Source organism: Oncorhynchus clarkii, chromosome 12 (genome assembly GCF_045791955.1).
Source record: "Oncorhynchus clarkii lewisi isolate Uvic-CL-2024 chromosome 12, UVic_Ocla_1.0, whole genome shotgun sequence".
NCBI classification, from domain to species: Eukaryota; Metazoa; Chordata; class Actinopteri; order Salmoniformes; family Salmonidae; genus Oncorhynchus; species Oncorhynchus clarkii.
This window is the reverse complement of record NC_092158.1, coordinates 79,959,197-79,976,740: the sequence shown is the minus strand read 5'-3', so window position 1 is coordinate 79,976,740 and position 17,544 is coordinate 79,959,197. Positions and strand designations below refer to the sequence as shown.

General features: G+C 43.5%; 1 protein-coding gene across 6 annotated transcripts in view; it reads left to right on the top strand.

Annotated features, from left to right (window-relative positions):
• Nucleotides 1-17,544, top strand: part of LOC139421430 (caskin-2-like) — an 87,906-nt gene that overhangs the window by 2,684 nt on the left and 67,678 nt on the right. For all 6 annotated transcript variants that reach the window (XM_071172329.1, XM_071172328.1, XM_071172326.1 and 3 more), the window contains exon 2: nt 2,450-2,987. In XM_071172329.1, coding sequence (XP_071028430.1) covers nt 2,894-2,987 — 94 coding nt within the window. In that variant the 5' untranslated portion in view covers nt 2,450-2,893. The remainder of the gene's footprint in view (nt 1-2,449; nt 2,988-17,544) is intronic.

The window sequence follows — 17,544 nt, the reverse complement described above, 5'->3', positions numbered from 1 at the left end:
TCAGAACATGAGAACATATGAAAGTTGGTGGTTCTTTTTAACATGAGACTTCAATATTCCAAGGTAAGAGGTTTTGGGTTGTAGTTAATATAGTTTTTAAAGGACTATTTATCTCTATACCATTTGTATTTTATATACCTTTGACTATTGGATGTTCTTATAGGCACTATAGTATTGCCAGTGTAACAGTATAGCTTCCGTCCCCCTCCTCGCCCCTACCTGGGCTCGAACCAGGAACACATCGACAACAGCCACACTCGAAGCATCGTTACCCATCGCTCCACAAAAGCCACAGCTTTTTTTTAACTACTCCAAATCTAAAAGTGAGTGACGTTTGAAACAGTATTAGCGCGCACCCCGCTAACTAGCTAGCCATTTCACATCGGTTACACCAGCCATTAGGTTGTCATAAAGTCATAAACAGTGCTGTGCTTGAGAAGAGCTGCTGGCAAAACGCACGAAAGTGCTGTTTGAATGAATGATTACGGGCCTGCTGCTGCTCAGTCAGACTGCTCTATCAAATCAGACTTAATTATAACATAATAACACACAGAAATACGAGCCGTTGGTCATTAATATGATCGAATTGGGAAACTATAATTTCGAAAACAAAACGTTTATTATTTCAGTGAAATACGGAACCGTTCGGTATTTTATCTAATGGGTGGCATCCATCAGTCTAAATATTCTTGTTACATTGCACAACCTTCAATGTTATGTCATAATTACGTAAAATTCTGGCAAATTAGTTCGCAATGAGCCAGGCAGCCCAAACTGTTGCATATACCCTGACTCTGCGTGCAATGAAAGCAAGAGAAATGACACAATTTCACCTGGTTAATATTGCCTGCTAAACTGGATTAGTAGTTATAACTAGTGATTATGATTGATTGTTTTTTATAAGATAAGTTTAATGCTAGCTAGCAATTTACCGTGGCTTCTACTGCATTCGCCTAACAGGCAGGCTACTCATGGAGCGTTGGACTAGTTAACTGTGCGGTTGCAAGATTGAAACCCCTGAGCTGACAAGGTGAAAATCTGTCGTTTTGCCCCTGAACAAGGCAGTTAACCCACAGTTCCTAGGCAGTCATTGAAAAAATAATGTGTTCTTAACTGACTTGCCTAGTTAAATAAAAGTTATACATTTGATTTTTTATTGAAAGAAAAAAAGAATCATCGGAAATCGGCGCCCAAAAATACAGATTTCTGATTGTTATGAAAACTTGAAATCGGCCCTAATTAATCGGCCATTCCGATTAATCGGTCGACCTCTAGTACATACAGGGAGTGACGGGAGTAAATTACAATAGTTTCTCAGCGAAACTCCGTATTTGGTGAATAACGAACATGTTTTGACATTATAACGCTTGCTGAGCTGTCTAATGGGGAATGGATGGTACTGTAGCTAACTGAGCTGGAGAGGAGACTCATCATATTCATTGTCTCCTCCTCTGCCCACTTACTGGTTCAGTGTGATCGTGAACACATCACAGTTTGCGTTATTGTACTTTCATGCACAAGTTCCATCTAATTCTGCTACCATCTTAAGTGAAACAAATATAGGTAAATTGTTTAAAAGCAACAAACACTCCTAAACTAGGCTACTTCTTGCTCTCATTTCTCTCAACTGTTCTTAGCCATTGGGCTGGAAGAGTTTAAGTAGCCTCCAATTCAAATTGCATTTGATACATGGTCAAGCATTGAAAACCTTATCTCAGAGCCTCAGGGAAAACTGTAAATAACACCAGCTCACTTGCTGAAAAGGCTCTAAAAAAATGTCCATCATCCTCTATGGGCAAGTTGCTCTCTCATGAATCATTTGTCCATAAAGTCCTGGTATGGACTGCAGTCATTAAACCATATTTTTTTCTCATAAATTGCACTGTTTACCAGCCTTGTTGTTGAGGGGGATGGATAGCATAGGCTACTTAATTTAATCTCAGATATTTACTTCTCACCATGAATTGAAGTGACAACGATGCGTATTTATGTATGAGTGAGATGTTCATTTTGTGGGGAGATTCTTAGAGTGTTTCAGGATATTACTCCCTCCCTCACTGTTTCAGTTTCCTGAGAGATAAAGGGCACTCCACTGATTTTTCCTGTAAGGGCAAGCCGGGTCAAAAATGAAAAAAAGATCATGGGCACGCTGGACTTTGTGGCAAATAGTTTTTTCTTCCCAGTTTTTTATATTTTGATTAATTTCCAAATGAATAAGCCCGTAGTATTCGGGTTGAAGCATGGTAAAAACCCTGTTGCTGTTCTTTGGGTTGGAGCTTCCTTGGGGTTACACACTTTTTGACGGCCTTGCTTTGGTTTCTCCTCCATGTTCACTATAGCCATATCGGCATTGAAAGACTTGCATGTCTGTGTGGGTTGTCCAGTATTGAGTCTGGACTATGATATAGCATATTAACCCAACTGTTATACTCGTTTTCTCTTTTCTCAGGTTCTGGCCTGCTGGTTCATGCGGCTCCATTCCAGCCTTCTCTGTGCTCTGACCACAGCACCCGCCGGGGCCCTCAAGCACATAAATCGTAGCTCCACACAACTCCAACCCCTGACACATTCTGTACAATAAAATATTGAGTAAATAAAGACCGAAAGAAAGTTGAACAGGAAATTTAAGCAGCAAAAGAGATTTTCCGTCTCTTAGGCTTCCCTTGACTTGGCATCCGTAACCGGACTGGGAGTTGAGACCGCTGATTTGAGGCTGTGAGTGTCCTCCCCTCTACTGCTTCACATTCCCTCACCTGTCAGCTGTGTGTGTTTCTGTGAGGACAGTAACTCCGAGGTAGGTTGATGCGGCTGTGCCTTAGCATGGCGCTGTGAGGAAGCCGCTGCCTGGACTCTGGACGGACACCAGTGAAGCGCTTACACATCTTGGACCATCATGGGGAAGGAGCAGGACCTACTGCAGGCCGTCAAGACCGGAGACCTGCCCTCCACTCAGAAACTACTGGCCAAGCTCAAAGCCAGCCGAAACAGTGAGTCCTCAAGTTACCCTTAAATCTTAAATCTCATAGCCAGATTTATTTTAGCTCACTGAAAGGCTGAGGGAGTGTGCAGTGCAATACATCTCCGTTATGTTTATTTGCCCAAGCTTTGGGATTATTGGCAGATGGCGCCTAAGTAAGACAATTAGATGTGCGCACAGTCAGAAATCTCTTCCTCTGGAGGCAGTAAGGCAATCGGTAACATGCTTAAACAAGCAGTTTGCTTCATTCTGTCTGCTGCTGCCACACCTGTCATAACTACTAAACAAATCAATAGATCCTGCCTACTGTCTACGCCAGTGATTCTCTAACAGGAGTAGGCTAGTCGAGCCAGCGGAAATCGACAGTTCTCAGTTGTTCAGACATGATTCAAAAGCCAGTGTTTGCTATCTAACTGACTCATCAACCAGTTTCTTGCTGGTTGACTCAATATTTCAACAAATGACATTTGTCATTTAGCAGATGCTCTTATGCAGACTGACATACTGGAGCAAATCGGGGTAAGTGCTTTGCTCGTCAGATCTTTCACCTAGTTGGCTTGGGGATTCCAACCAGCGGCCTTTCGGTTGCTGGCCCAACGCTCTTAACTGCTAGGCTACCTGCCGCCCCACACAGTTATGTGTATTGTCTTTCTCATGAAAAGGTGATCAACTCTGTTATTGGATTATGAGAAAGATGGCCTATATTTTACAAAGTGGAGTGTTGTAGCTAATCCTATTGAATGTAGAGTGATCCTTATGTTCAGTGATTGAGTGTGTTTGTTCAGGGGAGCTGTGCTGAGAGGAGGTGAGTGCTCTCAACTCTCTACTCTGAGGTCAAGCTTCAGGAACTTAACTACAGAAGACACTGAGCCTCAGCTAAAGCTTTGGGGAAATCTATCCCTTTGGATTAGCCAGGCCAGCTCCAATCCAGCCCTTATGATGATGGCGCACTAATGAACTCTCTCTCTCGGGAAACTGAAAGCTTATCCACATTCTCCGGGTTTTAATTCACTGGACCATAAGCTTATGGCCATCTATATCGTCTCCCTTGAGAGGGACACTTTCTATCCCCAGAGTTGCTATCCGCTGTATGAGGGTTTGTGGATGGGGTGGTTGGGTAGGTTCCCACTTGCAGACCCCCATCACAAATGCCTCAAGGTTTGAGGGGAGGGGGGGCTCAGTTGCCTCTTCTTGAGCTATTAATTCCTCCGATCTTTCTGCTCTCAAAAGCTGTTATCTCCAACTACAATGGTATATCAACTGCAGTTTACTGCACCTTTATCCTTCTGCTCTTCCAATCACTAAATTCACCTACTGGCATAGTTTACAAACACAAAGACCATTACTCACACACTCAGGAGGACGTTTTCTCTGACTATGAGTGTTGTTGTGTTCTCAGAGGCCTATGTAATTTCTAAAATGACAGTGCTGGGTGGCTGTTTAGAGGCTGTTTTTCCACAACCACAATGCCACAAGGTGCAAGACGTTCTGGAGGACTCCTGTATTTAGTTGCTTCTCTCTGCTCATTCACTGTAGAGTTAGTGTCCGACATTGAGTTCAACATGACACCACACAGCACAGTGACTGAGAGAACTGAGAGCCCCAGGCCAGGAGGTTGGGCTGCTTTATCATTGTGAAAACCTATCACCCTCTGTGCTATTCTGGACCCTCTTTTGGCTCTAAACAAACATGAATTGCTCTGACCCAGAGGGGAGAGATGATGGGATATGAGGGATGGGGAGAGTTAAGTGGTCTCAGTGTACCCTGTGTTTTTCCTGTGTTTATTAAATTCAGACTATTATATTGTAAGAATTGTGGACATACGGTGTAATTACACTATAACGGTCTCTTTGTCTGCCGTGGGGTTGTGAACTCTGTCAATTTTCATTATATCCTGCACAATACCAGTGTCAACATACAGCTGCACCATTGAGAGCATCTTGACTGGCTGCATCACGCTTGGTATGACAACTGCTTGGCATAAGGTGCTACAGAGGGTAGTGCATATGGACCAGTACATCACTGGGGCCGAGCTCCCTGCCATCTAGGACCTCTATACCAGGCAATGTCAGAGGAAGGCCGTAAAAATTGTCAGACTCCAGCCATCTAATTCATAGACTGTTCTCTCTGCTACCGCACGGCAAGTGGCACCGGAGTGCCAAGTCTGGGACCAAAAGGCTCCTGAACAGCTTTCTAACCCCGAGCCATAAGACTGATAATCAAATGGCTTCCCTGACTATTTGCATTGACCCCTTTTTTATTTGCACTGACTCTCTTGCACCGGCTCACTCACTGGACTCTACTCACACATACTACACTGACTCTCTGGCACCGGCTCACTCACTGGACTCTACTCACACATACTACACTGACTCTCTGGCACCGGCTCACTCACTGGACTCTACTCACACATACTACACTGACTCTCTGGCACCGGCTCACTCACTGGACTCTACTCACACATACTACACTGACTCTCTGGCACCGGCTCACTCACTGGACTCTACTCACACATACTACACTGACTCTCTGGCACCGGCTCACTCACTGGACTCTACTCACACATACTACACTGACTCTCTGGCACCGGCTCACTCACTGGACTCTACTCACACATCCTACACTGACTCTCTGGCACTGGCTCACTCACTGGACTCTACTCACACATACTACACTGACTCTCTGGCACCGGCTCACTCACTGGACTCTACTCACACATACTACACTGACACTCCAACACACACACACACACACAGGCTACATTCGACTACATACGCTCACACACACATGCATATTGATGCCAAACACACACTCACGCATAGACAGACTTTCGTACTCTTCACATATGCTTCTGCTACTCTGTTTATTATCTATTCTGATTGCCTAGTCACTTTTACCCCTACCTACATGTACATATTACCTCAACTACCTCGTACCTCTGCACATTGAGTATGTTTACATGCACACTAATAATTAGATATTAAACAGATTTTTTTAGATGATGCAATAGTCATGTAAACACCTTACTCTGCTTATCTTAATCGATGTAAGGTCAGAATCTAAGTAAGCATACACCGATTAAAACTCCTGGTTTTCTGATCAATCTTTCAAATTATTTGGACATGTAAACACCTTAATGGCATTCCAGCAGTGTGATCTGCCCATTTGATCTGCCCATGTGCTAGCACCAGCTGAGCGAGCCTCCTTTATTTACACAAGTAAAGTGTGTTCGGAACAACAATGTATGTGTCTTAGAAGTCATTTTCACATACAAACTTGATCAAATATGCTTACCAAAATAACATGTTCGCCGTGGTAGGACGTTTATTTTGATTGCCGATTTTCTGCATTTATCAGTGTCATCAGGTAGCCTGATTTCAGATGTGTCCATGTAAACAAGATTATTAGGGAAATCGTTCCTCTTGCAAAGCATGTAAACATTTTAATCAAACTATTAATCTGACTATCCACAGTAACAGCACTCATTGACTCGGTACCGGCACTCCTTGTATATAGATTTGTTATTGTTATTTTGTGTTACTATTTCCTTGTAATTTTTTTTTGCTAATTTGTCTTACTTTTTAGTTCTGCATTGTTGGGAAAGGGGTTGTAAGTAAACATATAAAGTCTACACTGGTTGTATTCAGCGCATGTGACTGATTTGTTTTGTAGAAACAAATATAAAGTTCTACACAATGACATCAAAGTTTAAACATTTAAAAACTGTGCTTTTCAAACACTGAGGCCATCATTGTAAATAAGAATTTGTTCTTAACTGACTGGTGAATTTTGGCCCATTCCTCCTGACAGAGCTGGTGTAACTGAGTCAGGTTTGTAGGCCTCCTTGCTCTCATACGCTTATTCAGTTCTGCCCACAAATTTTCTATAGGATTGAGGTCAGGGCTTTGTGATGGCCACTCCAATACCTTGACTTTGTTGTCCTTAAGCCATTTTGCCACAACTTTGGAAATTTGATTGTCCATTTGGAAGACCCATTTGCGACCAAGCTTTAACTTCCTGACTGATGTCTTGAGCTGTTGCTTTAATATATCCACATAATTTGCCTCCCTCATGATGCCATCTATTTTGTGAAGTGCACCAGGCCCTCCTGCAGCAAAGCACCCCCACAACATGATGCTGCCACTAGAGGTCGACCGATTATGATTTTTCAATGCCGATACCGATTATTGGAGTACCAAAAAACCCCGATAACGATTAATCGGCCGATTTAAAAAATAAATAAATAAAAAAATGTATTTATTTATTTGTAATAATGACAATTACAACAATACTGAATGAACACTTTTATTTTAACTTAATATAATACATCAATCAAATTAATTTAGCCTCAAATAAATAATTAAACATGTTTAAATAATGCAAAAACAAAGTGTTGGAGAAGAAAGTAAAAGTGCAATATGTGCCATGTAAGAAAGCTAACTTTTAAGTTCCTTGCTCAGAACATGAGAGAGAACATATGAAAGCTGGTGGTTCCTTTTAACATGAGTCTTCAATATTCCCAGGTAAGAAGTTTTAGTTTGAGGTTATTATAGGAATTATAGGACTATTTCTCTCTATACCATTTGTATTTCATATACCTTTGACCATTGGATGTTCTTATAGGCACTTTAGTATTTCCAGTGTAACAGTATAGCTTCCGTCCCTCTCCTCGCCCCTATCTGGGCTCGAACTAGGAACACATCGACAATAGCCACCCTCGAAGCATTGTTACCCAGCGCTCAGTCAGAGAGCTCTATCAAATCATAGATTTAATTATAACATAATAACACACAGAAATAGGAGCCTTATGTCATTAATATGGTCAATTCCGGAAACTATCATTTCGAAAAAGGAATTTTTTTTTTTATTCTTTCAGTGAAATACTTAACTGTTCCGTATTTTATCTAACTGGTGGAATCCATAAGTCTAAATATTCCTGTTACATTGCACAACCATCAATGTTATGTAATAATTACGTAAAATTCTGGCAAATTAGTTTGCAACGAGCCATGCGGCCTAAACTGTTGCATATAGCCTGACTCTGCGTGCAATGAACGCAAGAGAAGTGACACAATTTCCCTAGTTTAATATTGCCTGCTAACATTAATTTATTTTAACTAAATATGCAGGTATGCATGTATTGATTTTAAGAAAAGTGTTGATGTTTATGGTTAGGTACACATTGGTGCAACGACAGTGCTCTTTTTGCGAATGCGCTTGTTACATCACCCGTTTGGCGAAGTAGGCTATGATTCAATGATAAATTAACAGGCACCGCATCAATTATATGCAAATGAGGACAAGCTAGATGAACTAGTAATATCATCTACCATGTGTAGCTAACTAGTGACTATGTTAAGATTGATTGTTTTTTATAAGATATGTTTAATGCTAGCTAGCACCTTACCTTGCCTCCTTGCTGCACTCACATAACAGCTAGTCAGCCTGCCACGCAGTCTCCTCGTGAAGTGCAATGTAATCGGCCATGATCGTTGTCCAAATATGCCAATTATCGATTGTTATGAAAACCTGAAATCGGCCATTCCGATTAGTCGACCTCTAGCTGCCACCCCCGTGCTTCACGGTTGGGATGGTGTTCTTCGGCTTGCAAGTCTCCCCTTTCTTCTTTCAAACATAATGATGGTCATTATGTTCAAACAGTTCTATTTTTGTTTCATCAGACCAAAAAGTACGATCTTTGTCCCCATGTGCAGTGGCAAACCGTAGTCTGGCTTTTTTTATGGCGGTTTTGGAGCAGTGGCTTCTTCCTTGCTGAGCGGCCTTTTAGGTTATGCCAATATAGGACTCGTTTTACTGTGGATATAGTTACTTTTGTACCTGTTTCCTCCAGCATCTTCACAAGGTCCTTTGCTGTTGTTCTGGGATTGATTTGCACTTTTCGCATCGAAGTACGTTAATCTTTTGGAGACAGAACGCGTCTCCTTCCTGAGCGGTATGACGGCTCCGTGGTTCCATGGTATTTATACTTGCATACTATTGTTTGTACAGATGAACGTGGTACCTTCAGGCGTTTGGAAATTGCTCCCAAGGATGAATCAGACTTGTTGAGGTCTATAATTTTCTTTCTGAGATATTAGCTGATTTCTTTAGATTTCCCCATGATGTCAAGCAAAGAGGCACTGAGTTTGAAGGTAGGCCTTGAAATACATTCACAGGTACACTTCCAATTGACTCAAATGATGTCAATTAGTCTATCAGAAACTTCTAAAGCCATGACATAATTTTCTGGAATTTTCCAAGCTGTTTAAAGGCACAGTCAACTTAGTGTATGTAAACTTCTGACCCACTGGAATTGTGATACAGTGAATTATAAGTTAAATAATCTGTCTGTAAACAATTGTTGGAAAAATGACTTGTGTCATGCACAAAGTAGATGTCCTAACCGACTTGCCAAAACTATAGTTTGTTAACAAGAAACTTGTTGAGTGGTTTAAAAACAAGTTTTACTGACTCCAACCTAAGTGTATGTAAATTTCCGACTTCAACTGTACGTAGACAGGTTTGGTGCCTGAGATTATGAATATGACTTTGAAAAGTGGCGGAATTGCCCTTTTATCACGGGATGCTCTTGTGGCCCCTACACTCCAGGCTGGGCTGGAGTTGCCTCAGCCAGCTGACAGGCCTGCCGTGCTGCTTGGGTCTGCCCCCAAGTCCCTGAGGAGATTCCTAGAGACTGTCGGATTACCCTCTCCCTTTGTTTTGCCTCTCGCCCATCCCATTTTATCACCTTATACGTTACGTGTGGCTCAGCTATTGTTATGAGCTACAACCCAGCCCATTGATGGGATTGGGGACAGTCATTACCCCTGCCATCAGGTTTCCACAAACAAACACATCACACAACCGTTTCTCTGACATCTGGTACCTCAGGTCTCTGCCTCACCCAATCCACTCCCTCCCATATGGTGCTCAACTAGATTAAGGGGAATTACGGATCGGGCTGGGATGACAAAGAAAGGTCCAACGTAGTGGGGTTTCCTCTTCTTTCTCCGACATGGCAGCGTCAGCCAAACTAAACCCTTAACAGGCCCCCGGTGAGCCAGCAACAGCGCGGTGTGAGTTCTGTGTCCCACGTCTCATGGTCAAAGAGTCTCAGGAACGGTGGGATGTAGCCAGGTCAATTGGTTCAGATACACACGTTTGGACTCTGACCTCTTTCTCCCTCTGGCCACAACAGAATGAGGGACCCAGGTTGGAATGTTTAGGAATTTGTTTGAAGAGGTTAAGTGTGTGATAATATAGACAAAATCCATGTGTTAATCCTGTCTAAACTAATTTTCATTACATCCCCTAGACATCAGATACCACAAATCCCTTTGTTTTTTAGTTGCATTGTTTTTTAGTTGCAAATCCCCCAGTCTGTGGATTTGGCTTTGTTCAGAGCTGCCACAATTAAAACATTTTTAAAACGCTTTGTCTGAGATTGACCTTTGGTATATTGGAATATGGGAGCTGTTAGAATGACAGAGGATCACATGTTTGTGTGCTGTATGTAGTAAATGTTGACCGATTAATCGGAATGGCCGATTCATTAGGGCCGATTTCAATTTTTCATAACAATCGGAAATCGGTATTTTTGGGAGCCGATTTGCAGATGTTTTTTTAAATATAAATGTTTTTATTTGATTTTTTACACCTTTATTTAATCTTTATTTAACTAGGCAAGTCAGTTAAGAAAACATTCTTATTTTCAATGACGGCCTAGGAACGGTGGGTTAACTGCCTCGTTCAGGGGCAGAAAGACAGATTTTCACCTCGTCAGCTCGGGGGATCCAATCTTGCAACCTTACAGTTAACTAGTCCAACGCAATAACGACCTGAATCTCTCTCGTTGCACTCCACAAGGAGACTGACTGCCTGTTACGCAAATGCAGTAAGCCATGGTAAGTTGCTAGCTAGCATTAAACTTATCTTATAGAAAACAATCAATCATAATCACTAGTTAACTACACATGGTTGATGATATTACTAGATATTATCTAGCGTGTCCTGTGTTGCATATAATCTGACTGAGCATACAAGCATACAAGTATCTAAGTATCTGACTGAGCGGTGATAGGCAGAAGCAGGCGCGTAAACTTTCATTCAAACAGCACTTTTGTGCGTTTTGCCAGCAGCTCTTCGTTGTGCGTCAAGCATTGCGCTGTTTATGACTTCAAACCTATCAACTCCCGAGATGAGGCTGGTGTGACCGAAGTGAAATGGCTGGCTAGTTAGCACGCGCTAATAGCGTTTCAAACTTCACTCGCTCTGAGCCTTGGGGTGGTTGTTTCCCTTGCTCTGCATGGGTAATGCTGCTTCAATGTGGTGGCTGTTGTCGTTGTGTTGCTGGTTCGAGCCCAGGGAGGAGCGAGGAGAGGGACGGAAGCTATACTGTTACACTGGCAATACTAAAGTGCCTATAAGAACATCCAATAGTCAAAGGTTAATGAAATACAAATGGTATAGATGGAAATAGTCCTATAATAACTACAACCTAAAACTTCTTACCTGGGAATATTGAAGACTCATGTTAAATGGAACCACCAGCTTTCATATGTTCTCATGTTCTGAGCAAGGAACTGAAACGTTAGCTTTCTTACATAGCACATATTGCACTTTTACGTTCTTCTCCGACACTTTGTTTTTGCATTATTTAAACCAAAATGAACATGTTTCATTATCTACTTGAGGCTAAATTGATTTTATTTATGTATTATATTAAGTTAAAATAAGTGTTAATTCGGTATTGTTGTAATTGTCATTATTACAAATACATTTATTTATAAAAAAAATTAAAACTGACTATTTTTTTGGTCCTCCAATAATCGGTATCGGAATTGAAAAATCATAATCGGTCGACCTCTAGTATGGAGCTACTCATTTATCCTGCATTATAAAGTCAATATTTAAAACTGATGTTGGTTTCCATCATGGTTTTTTACCTCCGGCCTCTATTTGAAAGTCCAACATATTCAAGCTGATAAGGTTTCATTTGTGTTTTTATGCCAAGAAATATTTCACAGCTTGTGGCCCAATTAGACCTACAAAGCTTGGGGAAATGGTTTGATGTTAGGTGTGCATCAATGCAAACCCCCAGGAATTGGGAGTGAAAACCCCCCTGGCGTATAACATCGCCATCTGTCTTTTTTAAACGTAAGTGTGCCACACACTGCATTATTATTGACAAGAGGGAGCGGTGTTCCGTATTGAAGACCATCAATGTCCCATTATCGGCGTCTCGTAAAACTGTTGGGCCACAATGAAAGGCAGGGCCGTTAAGAGAGCCCCAAACAAAACGTCCAGCGCGGCGTTGGAGTCTGGGGTGATTCTCCGGGAGGGAGCAGCTGTCAGCCTCCCCAGGCCAGTGATAGGCTTCTAAGGAGCCCACTGTGACTGTCTATTGGTCGCCGGGCCACTCGCCCATACTGCAGCCATGGTTTATTCATGACTTTGTGTTCAAACAGAGCCAGCCCACCCAAACACCCAATCCAGTCCCTTCATTCCACTTACTTAGGCCTACTCCTGCCGCCTTGTGCTAGCTAGAGGCAGGAATAACATCTGGGGCATCATGACACAGACAGGCACACAACCTCCTCCTTCCCTCCATGACAGAGGCATCACAGTGTTGAACTATTGAACTTACAATAATTCTGGGAAAAGCTCCATCCATTTACAGTTTAGTTATTGCCAGTATAGTACTTCTTGCTACTGGCAAAAAGGAATGAGCTAGAGTTCACTTGATCTGAATATTGTACCCGTTTTTCTAGTTTCCATCCCAACATACTAGAAGTTTTCCATATAGACTTGACCTTGTTTCACGCAAACACAGCATATCGTTTACTCCGTCATCTGCTAGTTTTTATGGTTGAAGTTCAACAGAATATTATGCATTCTCCTTCACCATTGCACCTTCCTCTCCCATGTCACAATGCCTCAAATACAGCTCAGGATAATGAGAAGGAAATTTCCACTTTCTTTTCAGACTGGGCATATTGATGGGAAAGTGTTAAAACCTTTTAGACAGACCGTGAAATTCTGTCTCTGTACTGAAGCCGCCGGTGTTTGCCTGTCAACTCTACCGTTGGTGTGCTAAATGTTTAATTGGCTTGCTAAACAGACAGGTCCCATAGACCTTGTAAAGGAGGTCAGTTAGCCCATGCCTCAGAAGAGGAAGAAGCACTGGTCTGTGTTGGAATGGGGCCCTTCAGGACCTCTAGCTGTCTGGTCTCTGACGTAAGTGGAAAGAGAAGAAACCCAAATGGGAAAAGCAAAGGTTATTGTTACCAGAGTGGTCTACCTATGACCCTTTGTCAAGTGTTCTGTTTTCTACTGGGTTGGATCACAGACAAGCTAGCCAACATTTATCGAAGCACTTCTTAGTTTTACTCATCTAAGACCAAGAAGAATCTATTAGCACAGCCTCAAGGATATCTCTTGCCTTGGACATTTGGGAAACTGCTGAACGTCTATTGAACTTAGTTTCATGTCTCTCTTTAACCATCCTTTAATTTTTGTTGATGAGTGCCAGATTTACTGGAATTAAAAGGGTGGGGGTCTTTCAAAACCACCCGTTACAGCAGATACCAATGTCGATGATACAACAAACGTTGGAATGCACTACCATATTTTAAAAGAAGTTGAATGACATTGCCCTAATTTGTATGTTAGTTCGTGCATATGCTTGTAAGGATGTGTGTAGTCTGGGGGGGTTTGGGGGTGTATGTTAGTTCATGCATGTGCTTGTAAGGATGTGTGTAGTCTGGGGGGGTTTGGGGGTGTATGTTTTTGTGTATTATGTAAGCTTTGTTCAGCAGAATGGGCTCTTTTTGTTTGTTACATATCTCTGCCAGTCTGTTTCCACAGCATCATGTCAGATGGACAGCTTTCACAATGTCTCATCATTGACATTCAGGCAGGACTGAACAACCATACGATTTTAAGATATGACTGATTGTTCACCTCTTTGGAAAATGTATTGAATCTTAATCTTTATACAGTCAAGATTAGAATGACATTTTGGATGTCACGTCATGGTATTTCCACAACATAGAAACGTAGGCTCATATGCACATATCTCTCTACCTCTTATGGCTCAAGGCTGGCTTTACACATTCACATTTTGACACGTGCGTAATAGTGGAAAGCTGATATTCTGACTGCAGTTGTTTTCCACAAGGCACCAGTTCAGAGCTTTTAAAGTACCCTTCCTGTTGAGGGCCTTAATGACTCAGCCTTCAGGCAGGATGTGACTGGAGCATAGGCCCAGGTGCACACTGGCACTCTGAACTGGAAAAAACGGTACATTTAAGATGCAGTTTCACGCTGACAAAAAGCTAAGGCACCAAACGGACAACAGAACAGTATGACTTATGGCTCCCTGCTGTGGACTGCTTGGTCTTATCAAGGTTTCAGTTATTTTCCCCCAAATCCCTCCCGCTCCGTCTGTGCCAACCATTGTCCAAGACACGACATAGCAGCACAGTGCGTCTGAATGCAGAAAAAGAATAGGAGGGATGATGTCATGTTGTAGGAATGTGTACCCCACAAGGAAACCTCTGATCTGTTTTCTGGAACTGGAATCTGACTCCTCTTGTGAAATTACAGTTTGGCTTAACCCGAAGACTGAGATTCAAGTTTTGGCGTAGAGGACAAAGAGAAGGGTAAGAGGCCTCAGAACTTTCCAACAGAACTGTTACTTTTCTGCCCTCCAGGAGTCTGAGGCGACTTCAAACAGGACTTTGGGTTTAGAGGAGAGAAAAGTCTAGCTTTTGTCATGGAGATGAGGAAATGTGGTCTCGGCTGCGGTACTGATATCGAAGGGGAGAGAAGCAGAGCTGTCGAAAGGGAAAGTGGCTGGTATCTCTCCCTGGGCTGTTCATCTGTCACCTTATCTCCATTACTGTAAGTGGAGGCCTGATGCACCTCACCCACACTGACTGCAAACGGACATGGTTAGTCACATGCTTACTCTGTCAGGAGGAGAGGGGAGTTAGTACTGGGGAAGTAAGTAGGTGAAAGTTTGGCGTCGCTGGAGAGAAAAAGTCCATTATGAACAAAGGATGGGGTGTGGAGTTTCCTCTTATCCTGTGACCAAAAAGTGTGGAGTGTCCTGGTGCGTCTGTTAAGCTTAAAGAGGAAGAGGCATGAATTCACACACACACAATGCAATGTTTGTTTTCTTTTTTTACCCAAGGAACATTCTCCATGCTGGGAAAAAGTATCTCATTAAGGGCTTGGTTCTCCGTGTGTGCAGTCACAGGGGTGCAGGTTTAAATGCATACCTCCTTGGCAAGCTCTTCCAAGAGTCAGCCACTACATCATCAACTGGCCATTAGGCCTCCCATTAGGGCCTGCCGTCCAATCAGCTATAATCATTAGGGCCTGGTCTTTGGGCCCTCCATTTCTGTCACAAACACCGGAGTGATACACAGAGGTGGAGTGTCCCGTTTAGCATTCCTGCAGGTCAGTGTGAGTTAGGCCCTGTCAGCAGCTTCCGGCTGGATCAACACAGAGCTACTATAGTGTGTGTGTGTGTCTGTCCTGTCCTGTCTGTCTTGGCTGGCTGGCTGGCTCTCTTTTCATTAGCCTCTGCTGACTCTGGCCCCATGACAAACAGCAACCAAAAACACTCCAGACCACTCTGCGTGTCATCATCCTATTATAGATGAGATGTTCATCCATCCAGAAAAAGGACCCATGTCCGTTTTGTGCATGTTTTCATCTGTTTAGTGTTCACTTCAAGCCAACTGCATGTCTTTGGGTGTTTCAAAGGGAAATAAAGACAAAGTGGTGTTTGTGTAATCTTCTGCATGTATCATATACAAACATCACTGTTCATTTCCTCTCAGATGTTGTGATGCTGGTGTCATGCACCTGCCTCTTCATTAACCCCACCCCCCAGCCCATATGGGTCTGTATGGCAGAAACCCCCATCAGGACGATTATGTCACCCCGCTGTCCTTCTTTCATCTGAATGTGTGTCTCTTTCTTTAATAAAAACCTGCCGTATGTGTCACACCCCCGAGCCCTATTCTCTGTGGACGCCCAGCTGGGCAGAGACACAATGCAACTCACACAGGTCATTTGCATGCGTGGCGCTCCATTGCGTCAGCTGTCTAATGGGCCTCAACAGGGAGAACGACCAGGGACCTTATCTCCTCTCATAGTCTTGCTTTGCATCCCGCTCCCACAGCCAGGCCAGCCAGGCCCCCCCCCAAGGTTTCCAGGAAGGCTCTGTCTGGCCTGGGAACAAATGACAAAGTGAATGATTGTTAGCTCAATTAGTACCTCGTCTCAAATGTTTTACTGTCTTTTAGTGTTTGTGTGCGATCCTCTGGCAAATAAGCTAATTACGTGGAAACAGAATTCTCAGGAAAAGAGAATTGGATGAATAATTTGGGTCAGAGCAATAGCTGCACCCATTTGGACCTCTCTTTTGGGACAGTGCTGAATATGAACTCAGTTCAGCGTTTAGTCTCAGGGTCATTGTGAGGTTTAGGGCATATTACAGTCTTGGTGGGTTAGTGGAGCTCTCAGCATGGCAGCAGTGGGTATATGATATAATCACAGCGGTGAGTCAGTATCTGTGTCCATGGCTCTTCTCCAGGCACTGCTTCAGCACTGGGGCTTAGGCCTACAATCTCCGCCCTGCGTCCGGTGCAGATAACGCCACAGCACATCACAGTCCAGCAGGTCCAGAGTGAAGCCATAGGATTATCCCCCAAGGTGGTGCAGCGGTTTCCCCCTGCTACACCAGATGTGTTGTAGCTGCTCTTCCTGTTGGTGGACATTAGGACTGATCCCATTTAGTCGACTGTTTGGTCGATAGGGTGTTAGTCGACCAAGATTTCTTTAGTCGAGCTGTAGAAAATAATAATAATAATTTAATTGTGCACAAGACATGTCTGATTTGTGCATGTCTGAGTTAACTCATCTATTGTAGAGGCCGTGGGGGTGGCACAGTCCATCAGTCTAAGACGTGCTTCTAGAATTGTATATGTTTATATTAGGTAGGAACAATGGTGCAACACTAATAAAAATAAAATGGACAGGGCAATAAACATTGAAGTTCTGTAGTGGTCACTGCAGCAATGGGGACCCCCATCACCTGTGAACCCTGGGGGGCCCCATCACCTGTGAACCCTGGGGAGTCCCATCACCTGTGAACCCTGGGGAGCCCCATCACCTGTGAACCCTGGGGAGCCCCATCACCTGTGAACCCTGGGGAGCCCCATCACCTGTGAACCCTGGGGAGCCCCATCACCTGTGAACCCTGGGGAGCCCCATCACCTGTGAACCCTGGGGAGCCCCATCACCTGTGAACCCTGGGGAGCCCCATCACCTGTGTACCCTGGGGAGCCCCATCACCTGTGAACCCTGGGGAGCCCCATCACCTGTGAACCCTGGGGAGCCCCATCACCTGTGAACCCTGGGGAGCCCCATCACCTGTGAACCCTGGGGAGCCCCATCACCTGTGAACCCTGGGGAGCCCCATCACCTGTGGACCCTGGGGAGCCCCATCACCTGTGGACCCTGGGGAGCCCCATCACCTGTGGACCCTGGGG